The following is a 19,917-nucleotide window of genomic DNA, read 5'->3' as shown; positions in this document are numbered from 1 at the left end:
AGGCAACATTATTTGTAGCGCATCTATTTCCTTGTTCTACCCGCAAGGCAACATTACACTTCTTTACTTCGCACATAAATTTTAGTTTGTTTAACTTTGTTTAATGCAACGCCCTGGCCAGTATGTCATTTAATGTTTGTAGACCATAAAAATACGGACACACCATACAGCTACGATGTATCATACACAGAAATACTAGCGGCAAAGTCATATTTACGGCTTCAAAGCGGATGAAAGACTGCAAAATGTAGTTATCCCACGCCACGAAGCGGTGAGAATATGGTTGTCAGGAAACTATGTTTTTCTATATTTATTTTATACCCTGTAGACCAGGGGTTCTTAACCTTTTTCTTTCATTACCCACTTCCGCTACTTAATAAACCTATATTCCCCACATACTTTTAAAACTGACTGAAAAATCAAAATGAATCCTAGTGACCTGTGTGACATATCCCAAAGCACAATGGTATTTAACAAAAAGAACAATTTCAATGAGAAGAATAACATTAAAGAACGTTTACGTAGTTTCAAACAACGTCAATGCGATTTTTGTTATGTTAAGTTTTAAGACATATAACACATTGTGGTAACTGCTCATTACCTTTATCCACAAATGTGAATCCAAAATTCAGATAATCATCGTCATATTTTCGTTTAACTTTAGTCATAATGATCAACTAAATCTAGACTAGAGAATCTTTCTAGAAATCTATGCGGTGACAGGTGTCTGTGACGTAACAATGCAACGAGGATTGCGCCATCAGTAGAAATCGAGGCAAATCGTTACAAATTGTAAAACAGTGCACTAGGACTCGGTGTTTGTTAAAAAAAATTACTTTTGTGACTAACTAATCAGATTTACTTCCTTGGATATTCGAGTAAAACTTAAAACAATTTCCCACTTCCAGACCAGAAAGAATTTCCCACTGCATGGATATTCAGTAATTTCCCACTGGTGGGAAATTTCCCAGCGGTTAAGAACCAGTGGAGTACACATGAAACAACAAACCCAACTTCAAATTACCCACTTGAAATCCTCAAATTCCCCACTAGTGGGTAATTACCCACCGGTTAAGAACCACTGCTGTAGACGTATACCCTGTATTTTATGTTCTCTATGACAGCCTAAAAGTAAAAAAAAAACGATACAACATTAATTCTTCGTTGTTCCATTGGCTCAAAGAACAAAATAAAACACGTACAGTTACCGAAATGTTTGAACTATAAAGCATGTCGCTTCTTACGTCTATTTGGGTCGTTATTTTATCATTAAACTTATGGATAGATCCGTATATAGTGCTGTTGCAAAGCAAAACAGTGTTCCAAGGAAAATGCACAACTATTGAAAGTCAGCAACTGTGCATGGTTGATGTTTATATTTGTAATGATACTCCAAACGTTTAGATTAATTGAGGCTGGCTTTCGGAACGGAGATACGAACGAGATCGTTAACTTGTGTAAATCGATGGACTACATTTTCAGTGGCGCCGTAACTGCAGTCAAAAGTCGTTTGATTTCTTAAACTGTGACACTTTTCCGCTCCAGATATTTCTATACTTCGATATGCATTAATTATTCAACAACATAATGGTTTTCTGGGACTACAAGCGGAATGTATAAGTTACATCGAGAGATGATAGGGCATCCGTCGCAACATTATTGTTGCTATAAACATCGTCGATAACCACACAGTTCTGGCATACGTCTTCACAACGTCTACATTAATTTGATTTGTTTGCAAACATCCGTCAACTTGACAAATAGACGAAAACTGACGCCAACTAATGTTTTCTGGTTTATGCAAGGCTTGGTTGAATGGAATTGAAGTTTTTATATCGCAGAGTATGTTGTGTTTTCGTATAGCAACTGATGCGAAACCATTATTCTCTTTTGCTCAAGACGGTCTGTTTTTGTATTGGCCAAATACCTAACTAATGGGTAAAATCCTGGTGAATTTGTGATTTACTTGCTTCAGACCTAACTACATGCTTCAGAGCTATTTTGCCTAATAAACTATTTGTCTAATTTTAATCCCTTTAGTGTTGCCCTTTTAACACTGAAGAGGCTTTTATATGCGAAATATAGTTATTACCAATAAGATAGCCGACTGATTTAACCTGAAATTAACGTTTCCAAACTTCTGATAAAAGTTGCGCATAGCATAATATAATATAGACACGTGACCCGATAACCTATGTTTTTCTGGTGTTCTTGCTGCGTACGTATAACTGTCCAACAATGAAACTGTGATGATGAAAGGACTGCAAATAAATTTGACTTTGACTTGTTTGTTAAAACAGATGCCCATCCCGCACTGCACCTTCGATCTGACCGACAGCATGTGGCATCAGTCAATATATCAAATACTTAATCCACCCTTGGGACAAGCAGTTGGACTTGCCCGATACGCGTGGTGTGAAAGGATGGTAATTGGAATCGTTTGGCTGTGTCATGTCCGACCCGTGGCCCGCTCACGTCGCCATAACGTAATTTGCGGGAGAAGGGAAAGGATGTATATTCACACGAAGATGCGGAATCCGATTTTGTTGTTGATTTGCTTCGCGGCCTGCTACGCCAAGTGAGTTCTCTACTGTTTATCTTTTAACGATAAAAATGAAGTGCAATATATAAGCTGTTGCTGCCAGGTATAATATCAACATAATATGTTATAACAATTGCCAGAAGAGCTCTATATAGTCGTTCGGTGCAACATGTTTACTAAAACTTACTAACTAAGTCTTGCGGTAAGTTAATATTTAGATTATTGAGTTGCGTTAAATTTATTTTCTTCCGGTGTAATAAACCGTAGCAGCACAATTCCACTAACAACTTAACAAAGTCGGAAATAGCTGCGCAATGTTTGGACATTATTAAGCGCTATAATTAAGCAATGGGCGCAATTGTTGGATATATGATAAACGTTTGGTTATTTGTCCTACGCCTTGTGGTTTAATAAGAAACTGAAGATGCCAGTTAGGCAAAATAAATACTGATTCTGTTAGTTAGAATATATTTTCTATTGTCAGTTAAGCCCCGTGTTGGTCTAACGTAAACATTTTCGAGTAGGCTGGTGTTGATTTTAAAGTTTTAAAGTTGTTTTTCTTAAACAGCATTGGTTCCTTTTAATCTCATGTTTCTGAAAAAAATCAACGAAATGAAAATGGTGTTTTTGATCCAGCTGTGTCTAGACGCGTTCCTATACATAAAAAAAGTTTTCAAACAGTTTGTACCAAAGCGCTGTTCACGGTGTTTCAAAAATTAACATATGTCGTGACAAACACAATATTTGATGGGAAAATGAGAAATTTAATTGTATTGTGTGGGAAGTTTGTATCTCAGTACACGAACTTGTTGACTCAATTTCCCACGAGGATTTCAACACGCATCACAGTTAACTCTGTACATATTGCTCTGCCAACATACAATACTGTTGTGGTTATAATCAGTCGAACACCGATGTTAAACTCAGTGATTTTTATTCTTGCAGTCCTACGACTCTTCATTTAAATTAATTGTGCAACCTCGTAAAAATGAATGAGATTTTTTTTAAATTTCAAATCTCTATTTTTTGCTTCCTAAAGTGGATGTCTTTTAATTAAATTTACAATTCTAGTGAGTTCAAACATCATTTTTGGTTAGAAAACACAGACAATTAGGATTGTGTTAATAGCAAGAACTTTATAGTAATAAATAACAACTTCGTTGCTTCGTAATTGATTGTTTTTGTTTTTACATTCAGTGCATACAGATATTCCAGCGACAAGGCACCTACCAGCCATCGACCTTCATCCAACTTTCAAGGTCGTTGGAGACAACCGACGTCATTGATGGGTGACGGAGCTGGTGACGTTGATGACTTCTACCGCCAATACGAAGTACGTGCTGCTTAATTATACCCAAGAGATCGTCACATCTGATCTGGTTAATTCAATGTACTGGATAAACGTCTTAGCAGCTGTAGAGTAAAAACACGCTTGTCATGAAATAATTTCAAAGCAGGAGAAAAGATTTAGCTACTTTAGGCAAGATAATGTTAAATTAATTATCTCAACAAATGTCTATGATTTTTAAAAGAAAATATTACAGTCGTTATACGGGTAAGGGGGGTGCAGTGGTGGGATTAAATTTTTTGTCAGCCGGTTCCATCACAAGAGTCATATTTTTCAGCCGGTTCTGTTACAAAAAGTCCATTGACAGAAACCAGTAACGCTAACCGGTTCGCTGATTTCATAAAACTTCGTGAGACGGTTCTATAGAACCGGTGCGAACCGGCTGAATCCCACCACTGGGTATACAGAACATTTGCTTGTCGCTAATCCTTAATCGCACGCGGTAATTCTTTGAAGTTTGGGCCCCCTCTAGTTACCCTTAAAACCCGTGGCCCCCATCACACCAATACAAATGTAAAGTTCTGTGCATCACGAAGACAAAATAACGGAATTCTCAAAGGAAAATAGCTTACTCAACGCTCGAATGTTATCATTTTGAACGGAAATCATTTTGACCATTTGGGGGTGCTGAAATTCGCACGTATATCTTTTGCTGTTGTATATTGGTGGTTGTGGGCAGTGGTCCGGCGCGCCTGACCCATATACAGACATAAAAAACCCCGGGAGTGTCCTGGATTCGAACCCAGTGAAAAAAATAATATTGGTGGTTGTTATCATACATGGCCTACAGTGCTTTCCTAAAAAAACACCTTTTCGCCGAGAAGCGATAAAGCCTGATGAAGCATGGGCGCCGGCAGAAAATTTTGCAAGAGGGGGCAAATCAAGAATTTGTTACATATGAAGCCATAAATCGTGTACTTCACAATTGAGTTGCCTAAAAGTTAAAGCATTAAACGATGTCACAAATCCCCGCGCTGCCAATTTAATTAGGTTTGCTGCAAAATATGTTAAATTGAGGTACACTGAAATTCCAAGGGGGGGCAAGTGCCCCCTCTTGCCCCTACGTGGCGGCGCCTATGTGATGAAGCCGACCTGTTTTGGACGTCGATACGTCGGTATAAAATACAATTGCCACAAGAGCTTCATAAAGTTGATGTAAAAACGTTTTTCGCTCATTTACTTCCTGTGAAATTAAGTTCGTTTCACTTTAGGGCGACGTTGAGCCCACAGTAACAGGTTCCGGCAACAAACCAGTCCTGAAGACAGAAGAGGCCAAAGCCACATATTTCCTTGACAACCTTTTCAACGGCTACGACCAACGAATTCGCCCCCACCATAAAAGTAAGGTTTCGTAAACTCAGCTGCGACTCGTGCTGCGAAATCATGTCTTTTATTTGGAGTTAAGTACTTTTAAAGCGCTCTTGAGATATTCAAGATTGTTTGGAAACGCTGTCGTCCAAACCGATTCGAGATAGAATGTGGATTTTTACGCATAATCACGCCTAATATTGCGGGCATTTGATGAACATTTTACTTATCGTATAAATATTCCAACAAATATTACCCTGGGGCGTTTTGTTAGCGTTTTATTACATAGTCTGTTATATTACTCAACGTGATGAAATGTATTAAAACTGGGTGTAACAACACTTATGAAGGTCGCCGAGTCAATGTTACAATCAATATATACGTCAACACCATGTACGGCGTACAACTCTCAACGATGGTAAGAATCGTCACTTATACGTAGCCGCCAAAGTACAACACACCAACTAATAAAATTTAACCCTTCCATCGCATTGCTTATGCATGTCACCGTAAATTTACTTTTATTTTACTCCTAATTTATTTGCCTCACATATTTTATTTTTGCATGACTTTTTCTTTCTGCATTTTGCCTCTGACGTTGTTTGCACGTGCGTCTGACGTCATCAGAACGCCCTGTAAACGTCACAGTTAGCATTTACGTCAACAGTTTTGGATCAATTGCGGAAACGACAATGGTGAGTCCAGTAGCGGATACATTATGGCGCCTAATAACGTAAGATTTTAAACATAACCCGTCTAAAAGACCCACATTCCCAATTTTAAATTTAAAAGCTGCCTTTGTTTCCCTACATCAGTGGTTCCCAACAGGGGAGAAATTCCTTGTAAGTGAGGAATTTTAAAACTGCAGGGAGAAATTCACTTTAATATGTACATGGTTCGTAAATAGACACTTTAGCTCTGGGAATATAACCTGTAAAGTCAGTAAAAGACCCAATTTTAAATGATCATTTTATGGTTTACCATCCACTATGTATATTGGGGAGGAATGAAAATGTTTTAAATTTTTAAGTGGCGAATTCGACGAAAAAGGTTGTGAGCCACGGCTCTGCATGATTTTTTTAACCTATAATGAAAATCTACCGAAAAATGAATTTTGTTACTTTGTACCAAATACGGCACACAATTCGGAACCAAAACACCTTAACGAAGCGAAGTCATTAAAATTTTATCCCCTCTGCATTAAATTTCTGCGTAACCGGATGACAGTTGTATCGGGTAACTCCCTATACCGCGACAGGATTACCGTCTTAATATCTTTCTACGATGTCGATGGAACGACCCGCGTCTTGCGTTCGTGGATTATGAGGAAGAGGCGATTGCCCTGCATCCTTCTATGTTGGAGGAAATATGGAGACCTGATATATTCTTCGCCAACGAGAAACACGCCAACTTTCACAAGGTGAATTTGATTGGTTGTGCGCTTGTGTGAGAGTTTAATCTAAAGGGAAAACGATTTTGGGGGTCAGCACAGAAAATAATCTTAAAGCAAAAACTTGTTTGCATGAAACAAGCACATCACATTTGATTGAAAAAGTTGGTGTTTAAGATTCCAAAACATTACTTTTATGAAGTTTTCAACCAGGGCTACTCAAACTTTCTTGCTCTGCGACCCCAATTTAAAACAGAAATTTCTACGCGACCCCTTGATGGGTATGATGTAAAAAATACTTATATTTGATATATATAGCATCTAATGGCGTTTAAAAAGCCTAAATTAATTTCTAACTTGATACACAGATTGACAGTCTTAGTTTTTATGACGTCATAATCAATATTGTGACGTTTATGGCATCTGCTTTTTCGCATTGTTTGCACACAATAGGCATAAAAAAGATCTGGCGCATATGGCTACTAGGCTGGTAATACTTTTTAAGTTCCACAAAATGTGTTTAGAGCAGTTTGAACACACGGGAAAACAATAAATGTTTAAACAATAAATGTACGCACGTATACCATTTATTGTGACTGACATAATAACCCATAATGTTTCGCGACCCCAATATTATATTACGCGACCCCAATTGGGGTCGCGACCCACAGTTTGAGAAGCCCTGTTGTAAACAACCTTTAATCGTCCGGTAATTGTATTTTTATCATCCCGCGTTTTGACATCGTATTCGTTTTGACATCATAGTCTTCATTGCATTTTATGAATTATGCCTGGCAAAAACACTATATTTATTAGGTCCTGTTTGCAACAAATTGCATTTACTATTGGAACACTTTCCCAACAGATATGTCTTTCTATCTAAAAGTTTATCAATTGTTTACCTTTGCAGGTGACGACTGAAAACAAGCTTCTTCGGGTTTACAAGAACGGCGACATTTATTCGAGTATCCGGTTGACTCTGACCCTCGCTTGTGCGATGCACTTGCAAAACTTTCCTATGGACATTCAAACCTGCAAGATGCAATTAGAAAGTTGTGAGTGATATGCTGAAGTAGTAACAGCAATGCGCTATATAAGCTTTAAACGCTTCAGGGTTGATCCCAGTTACAAAATTATGTTCATCTTAACTAATACTACAGTATTCGATCTGGCGATCCTCTACTACGAAGCTGACATGTGCAGCATACGAGGCATGCAATGGTGCTTGTGATTCAACTTTCGGTGGATTCTCCACTGAGCCTGTGTAGCTCAGTTGGTAGAACGCGAGTACTGGAAAGACTCCTGTCGTGGGTTCGAATCCTACCGCAGGCTAGATTTGTGTAGCTAATGCTGTTCCGTTTAGAAGTGCTTGGTGGTTGGCTGGTTCGGTATGGCGCCTTCAATGGGCCTGGCGTTCTGTGATTTAGAAGGGCTTTAATTATCAATAGATCTATTTCGTATTTAAAAACGAGTCTTATACTGTTTCTGTGATAGCCATGTTTTATTCCTCTTCAAACATAATTTTTGGTTTAGTTAAACTATTATGTTTTACACAAAACTTAAACCGATGGTAACATTCATTGATAAGTTTCTCTGTAACAACGTTGATAAAATTATAAAACACATTCAATGCGTTCGGGTTAAAAGTCGGAATCCATATTTTCTCGCCATTTAGGTGGTCGCCTTGTTAGTTGCGGTCTATTTGCAAGCTTAATTACCGACGTGGGTCACTCCTCGTTAACGATTCTCTTGATGTTTTCCAATAAATCGATTCTTGCCCTTCGTTTTCAATGTAGCAATTAATTAACCTGGAAAATTAGCCACAATTGGTAAAGCTCATTTTGCTTTACCATCTTCAATCAATTTTTATATTTTAGGCCTACACTGGAAAACACAAAAAAGTGCTAACAAAATGCCGAAAATTATACACTGCAAAATTCTTTTTGTTTTAGGATTTTTTCTATATTGGCAGCAGTATCTTATAATTTACCTTAATTAAGTTAATAAAATATGCAAGTAATTTGGTAGATTTATGCAAGTAATTTGGTAGATTTTATGCATATTACTTTAAACGTCTTTAATTTTAAACAACTAAATGTGTGTTCAAATCTTCACATTACAGTTGGCTACGATATGAGGGACCTTGCCTTCCAGTGGAAGAACGACGGAGTCGCGGTGCAAATGCCGGAAAGTTTAACTCTGCCACAATTCAAAATACTCGGATACAAACTCCAGTCGAGTCCCAAGGTTTATCAGACAGGTGAACGAAGCAATAAGTGAAAGTGTTAGAAATTGTTTCCAGTCTGTGTCTTGCCATATGGGAATGCTTGGTGACCGGCTTGGTTCGGTATAACGCCTTCAGTGGGCCTGGCGATCTGTGATTTATATGCGTGTGCCGTGATCACTGGTCTGCATGGACACTTCAGGGGTGATCCAAATATAAATGTGTTCATCTTTGCTGTAAGAAATTATTTCATACTGAAAGCGATTCCTGAATTCGGAGAGACAAAACCAATAAACAGCTTTTGTTGAAAACATGGGAATGTATATTGTTAAACAGTTAATTTTTTAACTTAAACCAGGAGACGGCAACATTTTTTGCACTATGGACCGCTTTAAAACTTAAATTTTATCGCAGACCGGGCTTAAAAAGCAACAAATGTTCAACAACGAATATAAGCTCATAAGTTATAGAAACTTTGATTTAATGAAAAAGAAACGGCCTGGTAACGAACTCCTTACGGACCGGCACGTGGCCGCGAAACGGTGGTTGTTGGCCGCTGACCTATATAAGAAACACAGTAGTTTTGCACCTGAGGGGACTTTTTCTTATTGATGTATTTTAAAACCTTAAGAGGGAAATAAAACTTTCGCTTTTAAATAAAATTTTACAGTCCGTGTAAGGTTCCGCCCTTCCATCTTTGTTTAATTTAGTTTTGACCATCTATTACTTGGGAAAACATAGTACGCGATTTTGGGATCCTAATGCAGAAAAATAGGTTTTAATTTAACAAAGTAATAAAGATTTGTGGCCTAAACTTTCTTTCTGGCAATACTATTCTGGTCGATACTACAATGAAACATCAACCGGGCTCACATGTTTGTGGGGTTACATCATTATTTATGCAGTAGATTATCCATGCTTATCCATTTATTTCAAAGAAAATTAAATAATCTTTCTCCTGAGATCATAAAGTCCCATTTAGGTGGACACAAAGGAATTGTAAGCCTATCGATCTAAGTTAATTGTACATTACGTCATTTACTGTGTTGTTTTTACAAAGTTCAATTTAGGAAATGCAAACATTTTTTTTAGCACGGAAATTTAGGCTGCATCGCAAATATTTTAGGTTTAGCAAGAACTAACTTGTTTTAAAAACTTAAAAAATTGCCTTTTTAACCTTCTTTGTTTCTGACTGATAGGGTTCCACTAATATTAATAGTGCATACAGTTCTGCATAAAATTCAATTTGCTGATATTTTTCTTATTCTTTTATTTTTTTATTTAATTTATTTCCAGGTTCATTTACTTGCATTGAAGTGATATTTATCTTGAAGCGTGAAATGGGATATTATCTCATCCAGACTTACGTTCCCTCAACTTTGATTGTCATCCTCTCGTGGGTTTCATTCTGGATCAACATGGACGCCGCTCCTGCAAGAACCGCGCTCGGAATCACAACAGTGCTCACTATGACGACACAAAGCTCAGGAGCGCGCGCATCTTTACCAAAGGTTCGAATAATATCCCAGTTTGTGAGACTGATTCAGAACCCTTACATCACTTTCGAGAAAAATTTTTTTTTTTTTGAAACACTTTATTAGTCTTACTCTTGGCTTAAAATAACGGATATGCCTCGTTCAGCTGCAGACAGCACACTGTTTTCGACCGAAAATCGGGGCAGCTGGTGACAAGACATAGGCTGTATTTGGCTTGTGTGGCCATCCAACGGCACTCCAGTTTGTTGGGAGTAACAGGGTAAAAAGCCATACCTCGCCTAGTCTGTGCGATGCCGCAACTAGGCATTCACTATACAGAGGAAACTGACTCACGATGACCAAACAACTGTTTGGGAACCAAAGTGAAGTCGTCGCAGTGTCACAGTATCTGATAATGGGTCAAAAACAGTGTGCACTATCCGCAGCTTATCATCCATTGGCTTGATCATTTTACATGTCTTGTTAAGTTTTGTCAAAACTAAAAACAAAAATTTTTTGGCAGGTTTCCTACGTAAAAGCTATTGATGTGTGGATGGCGGTTTGTCTACTTTTCGTCTTCGCCGCTTTGCTGGAATTCGCAGTTGTTAACTTTCTATCTCGGCAACAGAAGCAGCTACTGAAGATAAACAGGAGCTGGTTGGCCAAACAAACGGTAACGTCATAGTTTTAACATACACGTCACATAACACGTCATTAGCTCTTATGTAGCCAAGATGGCCGAGTGATTAGCCGAACCGCCTCGTGTTCACAAGGTAGTGGATTCTAATCCTGTCTCGGTCGCTTGTGTTTCCCTGAGCAGCAAGCTTAAGCGACATTGATCCGACCCAGTAGTAGCTAAATAAAAATCACCAACTGTTCAAACTTAAAACAAGATTCAACGGACTTGCAAAAACAATCAGTTTTACGGAGGATATTAATGTGAGCATAATGCAGTCAGGCGTTGCCTACCCACTGAGAATAAAAATGAAACAAGCATGCAAACAAAGCTCTGAGAAACTCGTATCAGAAATAAAAGAACATTAAAAATGGCAACTAAGAACTAAGGTAACAAGGAAATGGTTATGGTATTGACATAACCCTACTAAAACCACCATACTAGACATGCAGGCCTACTACCCACTGTACTATAACCTTGTTGAGTGTACAATCGCCAATAAATAGACTTGCAGTATGTACTGCTAATCTGATTTGATTTTCACACAGCAATTTCTGGGAAGAACTTCGGTCACCAACCAAGTAAATGCGTCTCCGGTGCCAGAAACAATGGTAGATGAGGATGACCTAAGATATCGTGTCATCGGGCAACCTCCGTTACAGGTAAACCATCTGTTCGAGCACAACGCTTAAAGCTTACTAATCCTAGTAATTTCGCACAGAGCACAGAAACAACAAGCAAAAAGAAGAACATGTCGGATAGCTACAAAGGAAAAGCTCAAGCCATCGACGCAATTTCGAGAATCATATTTCCTTCTGTTTTCATTATCTTCAATCTTTTCTACTGGATTCGTTACAAGGTAGGTTTCTTTGGGGCATCGTATAGATCTGTAAATTTGTCTTCGTTGAATTGGTTTCACAGGTTAACCTTATATTACAACATTTTTCAACAGATTCAAAACAACGCGGAAGAAGAATTTTTAGACGGCGCTATTCGACTTTAATTGCGTTTCATCGCCCCATCATACGACTGCGCCTCGAACATTTCTATTGGCCGTTTTTTCGCATTTTGCGTATCTGCCATCTTTGCAGCAAAACCGGATCAAATTTGTTATTTCACAGCACATGAGTGAATATAATCCAATCGGATCAAAGTTGCAACATTAGAATATTTTTGAGTTCGCAAGTTTGCAGCTTTAATAAAAAACAATACATCAAAGCGTGTTGCATAGATATCATAATACAAAAAATCAACTTGAGACTGTCAAAATGTTTGATTTCTATTGAGATACATGTGTAATTGTGACGTCATGTGTTTGCTAAAACAACAAAACGGGTTGCAGCAAATTTTCTCTTTCTCAAGTCTTCGTTTGCAGTTTCAGGATTGCAATTTCTGTAGGTTACGCGACAAAACAAGTACATTTAAAAAGATACTTGATAAAATAGTTATTTTATGTCACGAAGATTGAAACAATTCTCATACAAAACAAAAGACAGTGGATATTATGTTTGAGAAGTTTTTGCGGTTTGTCGTCTAAATATAAGTGTTGTTTCGTTCGTAAAGAATTGCATATATTACCATAGTTTTCATTTGACAGAAGTGTCTCCTAATAAATTGTAAAAAAATACATAAAAACAAAATGATGAACCCTGGCATGGAATTGGATCTGGGTTGGGTGCAGAAAACAACAATCAATCTTCCGGCTGTTGAACGGAGAGCTGCTACTCTGAGAACAAGACGAACTGTAAAGAAATCATGGCAAGCTGCATGGTTACTCAGAGCAGTGACTTGCATAGATCTGACGACATTATCTGGTGATGACACAAGTAGCAATGTTTCAAGACTGTGTTACAAGGCTAAGCATCCAATTAGAGAGGACTTGTTAAAAGGTAAATTGTATTTTGTCATCTTTGCACCAAGTGTATATACCATTTATAACAAGACTTTAATGCAACTGAATTACTTTCTTTAAATTTGGGCTATTAGTTATATTAATGTTTAAAATCCATGCTGTAGAGAGAGGGATTAGAACCCACAACCTTGAAACCAAATGGCAAGTATACTATCTGAATTGTCAGTGAGGTTTGGTGAGTGCCGGCTGTGCTTCTATGGTACGGACGTAAGTCCTACAGGGCTAAGGCAAGTACAGTTTAAATAAACCAATATGCCAGGCCTGTTGAAGGCCTCATACTGAATCAAGTTGGTCTCCCGAACATTCCTGTATGGCAGTGGTTCTTAACCTTTTTCCTTACTGCACCCCTTTTAAATCACCAACCAATTTTCGCACCCCCTGGATTTTTGTACTTATATAGAATAGACCTAACCAACCTTAATGATTCAGCATCCCTGCACCCCCTCTCGCACCCCTTGGGTGTGCGCGCAACTGTGGTTAAGAACACCTGGTATATGGCAAGGCCAGAAAAATCTAGCCTGTGGTGAGATTCGAGCCCACGACAGAGTCTTTCTGGAACTTGCGCTCTACACTGCACCGACTTAATGGTGAACCCACCAAAAGTTGAATCACATGCACCATTTCCTGCCTTGTATGCTGCATATGTCTGCTTCGTAGTAGGGAGAATTCAAATAACTTTTACTTAAAGACATTATGTTTAGTGCCTTGACCCTTCCACTGATTTCTTGACATTTGCTTTTCAGCTATGGGTATGGAAGATGCTGGTATCGAAGTCGGTGCTGTGTGTGTTTACTCTTCTCGTGTTCCAGAAGCAATTAAGTACCTGAAACAAGCTGGTGGAAGTTCCATCCCAGTTGCTTCTGTGGCTACTGGTTTTCCTGCGGGGCAGACTCCACTGGAAACCAGGGTAGAAGAAATCAGAAGGGCAATTAAGATGGGAGCCAGAGAGATCGATATTGTAATCTCAAGAACAAAGGCTTTGCAAGGAGACTGGCAGGGAGTATATGATGAAATAAAGGTCTGCAAAGAAGCTTGTGGTGCCGATGTGCACATGAAAACAATTCTTGGCACCGGAGACTTGGGAACTCTTACCAATGTTTACAAAGCGAGCTTGGTTGCAATGATGGCTGGTTCTGATTTTATCAAGACTTCAACTGGTAAAGAAGGAGTCAATGCCACATTGCCAGTTGGTTTGGTGATGGTGAGAGCTATAAGGGATTATTATCACAAAACCGGTGTCAAGGTTGGGTTTAAGCCTGCAGGGGGAATTAGAAGTGCAAAAGATTCTTGTACTTGGCTTGCATTGATGAAGGAAGAGCTTGGTGATGAATGGATGAAAAATGATCTTTTCAGGATTGGTGCATCTTCTCTCCTCACTGATATTGAAAGACAGCTTTATCATTTTGTTTATGGAAGATATGCAGCTGCTCACCAATTACCACTTGCCTAGTTATGTAACATATTTTGCCACAATCATGTTCACAAATGTATTTCACAATATTAGTTCCATGATCATAGAAGTGTGTTAAAGACTTATGGTGTGTTTGGTTCATTGCAAAGTCGTTTGGTGTAAAAGAGATTGGGTGTATTATGGTGCTTTAGCAACCAAAAGGATGGTGATATAAGATTTACTGATATGTGTATGTATTTTTAATTAATCACCTTTGTATTTTCACGCAGGAGTAATTAAACAACATGAATGTTGACACTGTGTATCTGGATAAAGAGCTTGTGAATAATGGAAGCATGTACAGCTATGCCACACAAACTGTGCTGCTTGTGGCTGCCTACTGTGATGAAGTTGATTTGGATTTATGCTTGGTCACACAAGAATCAGAAGATAAACCAAAGATAACTCATGGCTTTAAGGAGCCAGAGAAATGTTTTAGCAATGTTACAAGCAAATCCATAGATGAAATTCCAAAACAAGTTGCAGACTGTCATCTTCCAGTTATCCTCATGCACAACCAGACATATGTGGTGTCTGGTTTGTGTCATGTTATCAGACAAATCATTAAATTGGCTTGTAAAAAGCAGGATCCATCTCTAAAGACCCTATTGGGTCACAAACAATGCTGCCTAAAAGCTTCTTCCGAAGTGAGCTCAAGAACGAAGTTGTGTGAAGTGACTGCTCCACATGTTGTTGACAAATGGATGGAACTTAACTCTGCAAGTCATGCTCACAAACTTCCAGCAGCAATTATAGAGTTGGAATCAATTTTAAAGCGCCCTGTTGTGATCCACAACATGGACAAATGTCAACGAGTCGTACTTGAGCGAATTAACAAGCATGGGAGCGAGACACAAGGGGAGCCACCTGCAAAAGTTATTAAACACTCATCGGGGAAAAAAGTTGTTAAAACACAAGACCTGCCACCACTACAACACACTTTTATTGAAGGCGTTGACTTTGCACTTTCAGACTTGGCTCTGCTGCCTTTAGTGCACAATTTTTTATACTTTTATTTAAAAATTACTGATGATTTACTGGAACATGTTCCATTGACAATAAAGTGGTATCACCGACTACAAAGTATACCCAAACTTTCAACTGCTTTGAGGTCATGCAATGTTGACTTTGTTAGTGTGAAGGAATCGTTTAATGGCAAAACTCCGGTATTTGAAGATGGTAAATGCCAAGTCCTTGAGCTGGGTGAAAAGCAACAAGTGCAGCCAAATAAGCAAGTATTGTTTTTCCACAGAATATTTGTTTAATTTGTATTTATTTATAATCAACTTTTATAAGTAGAAAAGCTTTGGAGAAAACCCTAAGAAGAGATTTACCAGTGATTATTGAAAAACTGAACCAACATGTTGATGCAAAATTCAAAGAATTAAACTCAACAGAGATTAAAATAGATTGGGATTTGATTCCAAAAGATGTTCATCCAACAATGGTTAGATTTTACAACCATTTTTTTACCAGGTAGATTACAGAACACAAAATTTAATTGTTTTTTTAGGGTGAACTTTCCACAGCAAGAGCGCAACGAAAATGCCACCAAATGGAAAATATCATTCACGCTGCCAAACAAATATGCAAAAATGGGGATGTTATAGTTGACTTTTGCTGTGGTGGTGTAAGTAGAAATTGCTGATCGTAACGTCTGACAATGATCATGGAAAACCACTTCACAGGGTCATGTTGGAATTTTACTCTCACACTTCTTTCCAAAATGTCAAATAATATTGATTGAAAACAAGGAGGAATCATTGGACCGTGCAAGAGCAAGAATAGAAAATCTCGGGGCCACCAACATTACAATCTACCAATGCAATTTGGAACATTACAGGTTACTGACAAAATAATTGCATTTATTTCTGTTGGTGTACGAAAGCAAAGCATACAAATTTATTGATATAGTATCAATTCCAAAACATTAGGTTTCACTAGCTAACTCAGCCTTTGATAAGTGCTTGAATTATTAAAACAAGGTAATTGGTACAATTTCTGCCAGTGCTTAGTCACGATTTAGCTCTTTATGACAATAAGCTTTTGTAAATCAGGAAAATATTTGCATTATTAATTTAATGTATTTTATTGCAGAGGTAAGTTTGATATTGGTGTTGCCCTCCATGCTTGCGGAGTAGCAACTGACATGGTGTTACACGAATGCATGAAACGCAAATCATCATTTGTCATCAGTCCATGTTGCTACGGAAGGATTGTGAACACAGACAAGATAACTTATCCACAAAGGTTTGTTATCACTTTATCTGGCAATAATTACTTTCTAGCAATAACTACTCTGATTTTTTTTTGCAGCAAGTTTTTTAAAAACATTCCAACGTCGTTTGATGAAATGTTAGTTCTTGGACGTGGCGGAGATCAGACATCATGGAATTTTGAGAACGGCAAAGCCAAGCAAGGTTTCAATGTTGTACTTGTTAGGGTGATGAACTAACTTTTAATGTGTAATGTCATAAGGAACAAGCTTTCAATTTTTCGCCTAGATTTATTGTCTTATATTCATTCATACAAAATGAAAGTCATTGTGTGAGGAAGACTAATTTCAACAAAGTTTACTTCTTTCAGGTAAACATTGCATGGCAATCGTGGATACCGACCGAATAAATGCAGCAAATGATCAAGGCTACAAAACCGAACTCTACTCCCTTCAACCACAAAGTTGTTCCCCGAAAAACAATCTTATTGTTGGTGTTTTTATTTCTTAACTATTGTGTCGATTTTAACTTGAAAAGAATACATGTTTAGCAAATACAATGGCAATATTTTGTTATTTGATGCGACAGTTTTTCAAGGTTTGGACTTTGCATATTCCCTTGCCTTCCACTTTGAATGGAACACCTTTGTAGCAGGCCACACATTTATCATTTGTTTTCAAGTCAGGTTGAACTTTTTCCCAAACTTTCTTCTTTGGATTAAGCATTGCATCAGGCTCACCTAAAAATGTGGAAGCTAAATTATTAAACACTAAGTAGCATACCATAGTACGCCAGGCCCATTGAAGGTATTGCACCAAATCAAGTCGGTCACCAAGCATTCACCATATGGCAAGGCATAGGCTACAAAAATCTAGTCTGTTGTGGGAGAGTCTTTCCGGGACTCGCGCTCTACCAACTGAGCTACACAGTGGTAAGCCCGTCAAATCACAGTTTGGATTTATATATTAACGTAGTGGCATAAGCTGAAAACTTAAAATACGACAAAAATTCAACTTGCCTGGATAGCCATCAAAACTGATTTTATCCCCCGGTACGGAACCAGCAGGTGGGTCAATGATTTCTATGTTTTCAACGTTATCAGCACACATTACCATAGCCTGTGATAGTACTCCCCTCATTTTGGCTGGTTTAAGGTTACACATAAGCACAACCATTCTGTCTTGCATCTGGAAAGAAAAGGAGCTGAATTGAAATGTATGTTACAAATTGGTTTCTACATATGTTATGAAAGTACACATGTTTGATGTAGCATATCACTAATCAACAAACTTGTTTAGCTGAAAAGATTCTATAATATTGCAGCAGCAAACATACACACTTGGGAGTATCATGGTTTGGTTTAACCCTGCAAAGTAGAACCTAAAAAATATTTCTGCTTTGGACCTGTTTTTACAACAGACATTCTAATATTCATATGATTCGAAGTTAGAATCTTTCTTTTCAAATTCTATTTTCTGTGAGTAATTCCCTACATAACGAAAGTGTTTCAGTTAAACAGGCTGTTATTTATTTGCTTGCACACAACCAAAGCTTTTTACCTGATCAATTGGAATATGCTTAACCACACCGGTGACAACAGATCTCAAACTTTCCTCTCCAACGTCAATCTCTTCCATGTAAAGACTCTCAGCATCAGGGTGATGTTTTACTGTGACGATTTTTGCCACTCGCATATCCAACCTCGACACATCCACCGGTTTCTGTTCATTTGTTTTCGGTGCTGCTTTTTTAGGCTTTTCATCTGCACAAAAATTGTTTGTTTTAGCAGTGTAGGTAACACCGTTTTAATATACAAACATTTAATATAACACCAGGTCAATAGCAGTATCTTACGTTCTGCAGAAGTTTGTCAGTTCACATTATAATATATTTGTCAGTTGACTAAAATAGGATATATACAGCATACACAACATACCTTGTTTAGCCTTTGATTTTTTAGTTTCTTTTTTAGGAGCTTCAGCTTTCACTGTTTCAGGTTTGGCTTTCGGTGGTTTCTCTTCCCTTTGAACAGTTGGCTGTGCAGATTTATTCGGCATTTTCACCTAAAAACAAATGCTGTTTAACTTTCTGAAACAATACAATCAAACTCACTTCATTTTGTCCAATGCATGTTACAACGCAGGTATGACAACTATTTGTTACCTGTTGAATACCATTGACAGTTTCCATGGCTATCAGCTGGGTCTTGAGATTAGCAACTTTTTGTTTGAGAGATTCATTTTCGGATCGAAGCCGCCTCTCTTTTTCCTTTATTGCAGATGAAACTAAAAATGTGTTATGTTTGGTAATATCATATTACAAATTTACCAACTTGTTGCTTCACAAAACCAGAAGAAATAGTGAAAAAATTGTCTCAGAACTTAACTATTACGTCAACATAAATATATTTACCGGCTTGTTCTTTTATTTTCTGCAAATGCTGCCGCAACACAACTAACTTTTCTTCAGCCAGATTAGAGCGACGTAGAAAAGCCGATAGCGTGTATTCTTGTGACATTTTTGTCAGAAGTCGAAACATAAGAGAGATAACAGAATAATAATTTACCTGAACCACTATTGGCAATGTACGATTCTCCACGAAATCGCACGTTTGTGTGCACGTTGCTGGGTATTTCCCCTATTCTGAGTGGATGAGCCTTAATTAAACCTGAAATTTCGGTGTTATTTCTCTGGGGCCCTATGATAATTTTGCTGACATGAGTGTGTAGCAAACTGATATTGCAAATGCCTTTTTTATAAGGATGGAGGCTGAACTGTTACACATAATACAATGTACGGACATGTCACGTAGGGTTACCATATTGGAGTGGAACAAATTCTTGACACCTTTCACCAAAACAAACTGGTACCATATATCGTTTCATACCACCATGCATCAAAAACTGGTAACAGTAAAAGCCAAACCGCTTCAAACATCTTTGTTCGCCTAAATAGGAAAGAAACAAACCACTTGGTTTTGAGTTTGATGGTGGGACATTTATTTCAGTCCGATACACATTCTATTTATTTAATCATAGAGTCAGATTTACGGAGTGTTCCAATTGTCTACCTAAGGATCAGTACATCAGCAACTACGAAAACTTGCAGTCCACTAGATGCTAAAATTCAGGACATTAGAAGTGTATTTGAAAATTGTTACAGGAACAGAGTTAACGCCTGAGCTGGTAACACCTGATAACCCTACATTAACATGCAGTGGTTACATGTAAATACTGTATATTGTCTGTCGGCTCTGCTCCAGTTTTGACTACCCCTTTTTATCAACAATAGCGAAAAGCCCTGCTCAATTTTACACAAAGTACTCTGTCTGCAGAGAAAACTGATTTCTAGAACATTTCAAGTGACAGACTAAGCT

General features: G+C 38.0%; 4 protein-coding genes across 4 annotated transcripts; 3 read left to right on the top strand and 1 right to left on the bottom strand.

Moving 5' to 3' along the window:
- The first annotated feature begins 2,395 nt into the window (after positions 1–2,395).
- On the top strand, positions 2,396–12,123 carry LOC145237288 (glycine receptor subunit alpha-2-like). The gene is made up of 12 exons (XM_080100092.1): positions 2,396–2,578; positions 3,740–3,875; positions 5,102–5,231; positions 5,826–5,893; positions 6,457–6,618; positions 7,499–7,643; positions 8,711–8,848; positions 10,109–10,323; positions 10,811–10,960; positions 11,512–11,625; positions 11,685–11,822; positions 11,916–12,123. Exons 1-12 carry the CDS (start codon positions 2,424–2,426, stop codon positions 11,964–11,966), a joined length of 1,602 nt encoding a protein of 533 aa, XP_079956218.1. The 5' UTR covers positions 2,396–2,423; the 3' UTR covers positions 11,967–12,123.
- Positions 12,124–12,384: 261 nt separating this feature from the next.
- On the top strand, positions 12,385–14,555 carry LOC145237289 (deoxyribose-phosphate aldolase-like). Its single transcript, XM_080100093.1, has 2 exons — positions 12,385–12,852; positions 13,619–14,555. The coding sequence occupies exons 1-2, from the start codon at positions 12,603–12,605 to the stop codon at positions 14,323–14,325; spliced, it is 957 nt and encodes a 318-aa protein (XP_079956219.1). The 5' UTR covers positions 12,385–12,602; the 3' UTR covers positions 14,326–14,555.
- Positions 14,556–14,570: 15 nt separating this feature from the next.
- On the top strand, positions 14,571–17,100 carry LOC145237287 (glutathione S-transferase C-terminal domain-containing protein-like). The gene is made up of 7 exons (XM_080100091.1): positions 14,571–15,556; positions 15,625–15,772; positions 15,839–15,955; positions 16,014–16,168; positions 16,423–16,575; positions 16,642–16,745; positions 16,912–17,100. The coding sequence occupies exons 1-7, from the start codon at positions 14,571–14,573 to the stop codon at positions 17,049–17,051; spliced, it is 1,803 nt and encodes a 600-aa protein (XP_079956217.1). The 3' UTR covers positions 17,052–17,100.
- On the bottom strand, positions 17,024–19,870 carry LOC145237291 (aminoacyl tRNA synthase complex-interacting multifunctional protein 1-like). The gene is made up of 6 exons (XM_080100094.1): positions 18,954–19,870; positions 18,705–18,826; positions 18,478–18,604; positions 18,101–18,303; positions 17,560–17,728; positions 17,024–17,280 (listed from the first exon to the last, which is right to left on the bottom strand). Exons 1-6 carry the CDS (start codon positions 19,078–19,080, stop codon positions 17,114–17,116), a joined length of 915 nt encoding a protein of 304 aa, XP_079956220.1. The 5' UTR covers positions 19,081–19,870; the 3' UTR covers positions 17,024–17,113.
- Between the last annotated feature and the right edge of the window lie 47 nt (positions 19,871–19,917).

This window comes from Phallusia mammillata, chromosome 7 (genome assembly GCF_965637545.1).
Source record: "Phallusia mammillata chromosome 7, kaPhaMamm4.hap1.1, whole genome shotgun sequence".
Lineage (NCBI taxonomy): Eukaryota > Metazoa > Chordata > Ascidiacea > Phlebobranchia > Ascidiidae > Phallusia > Phallusia mammillata.
Note: the sequence above shows the minus strand (reverse complement) of the source record. Positions and strands in the feature narration are given on the sequence as shown.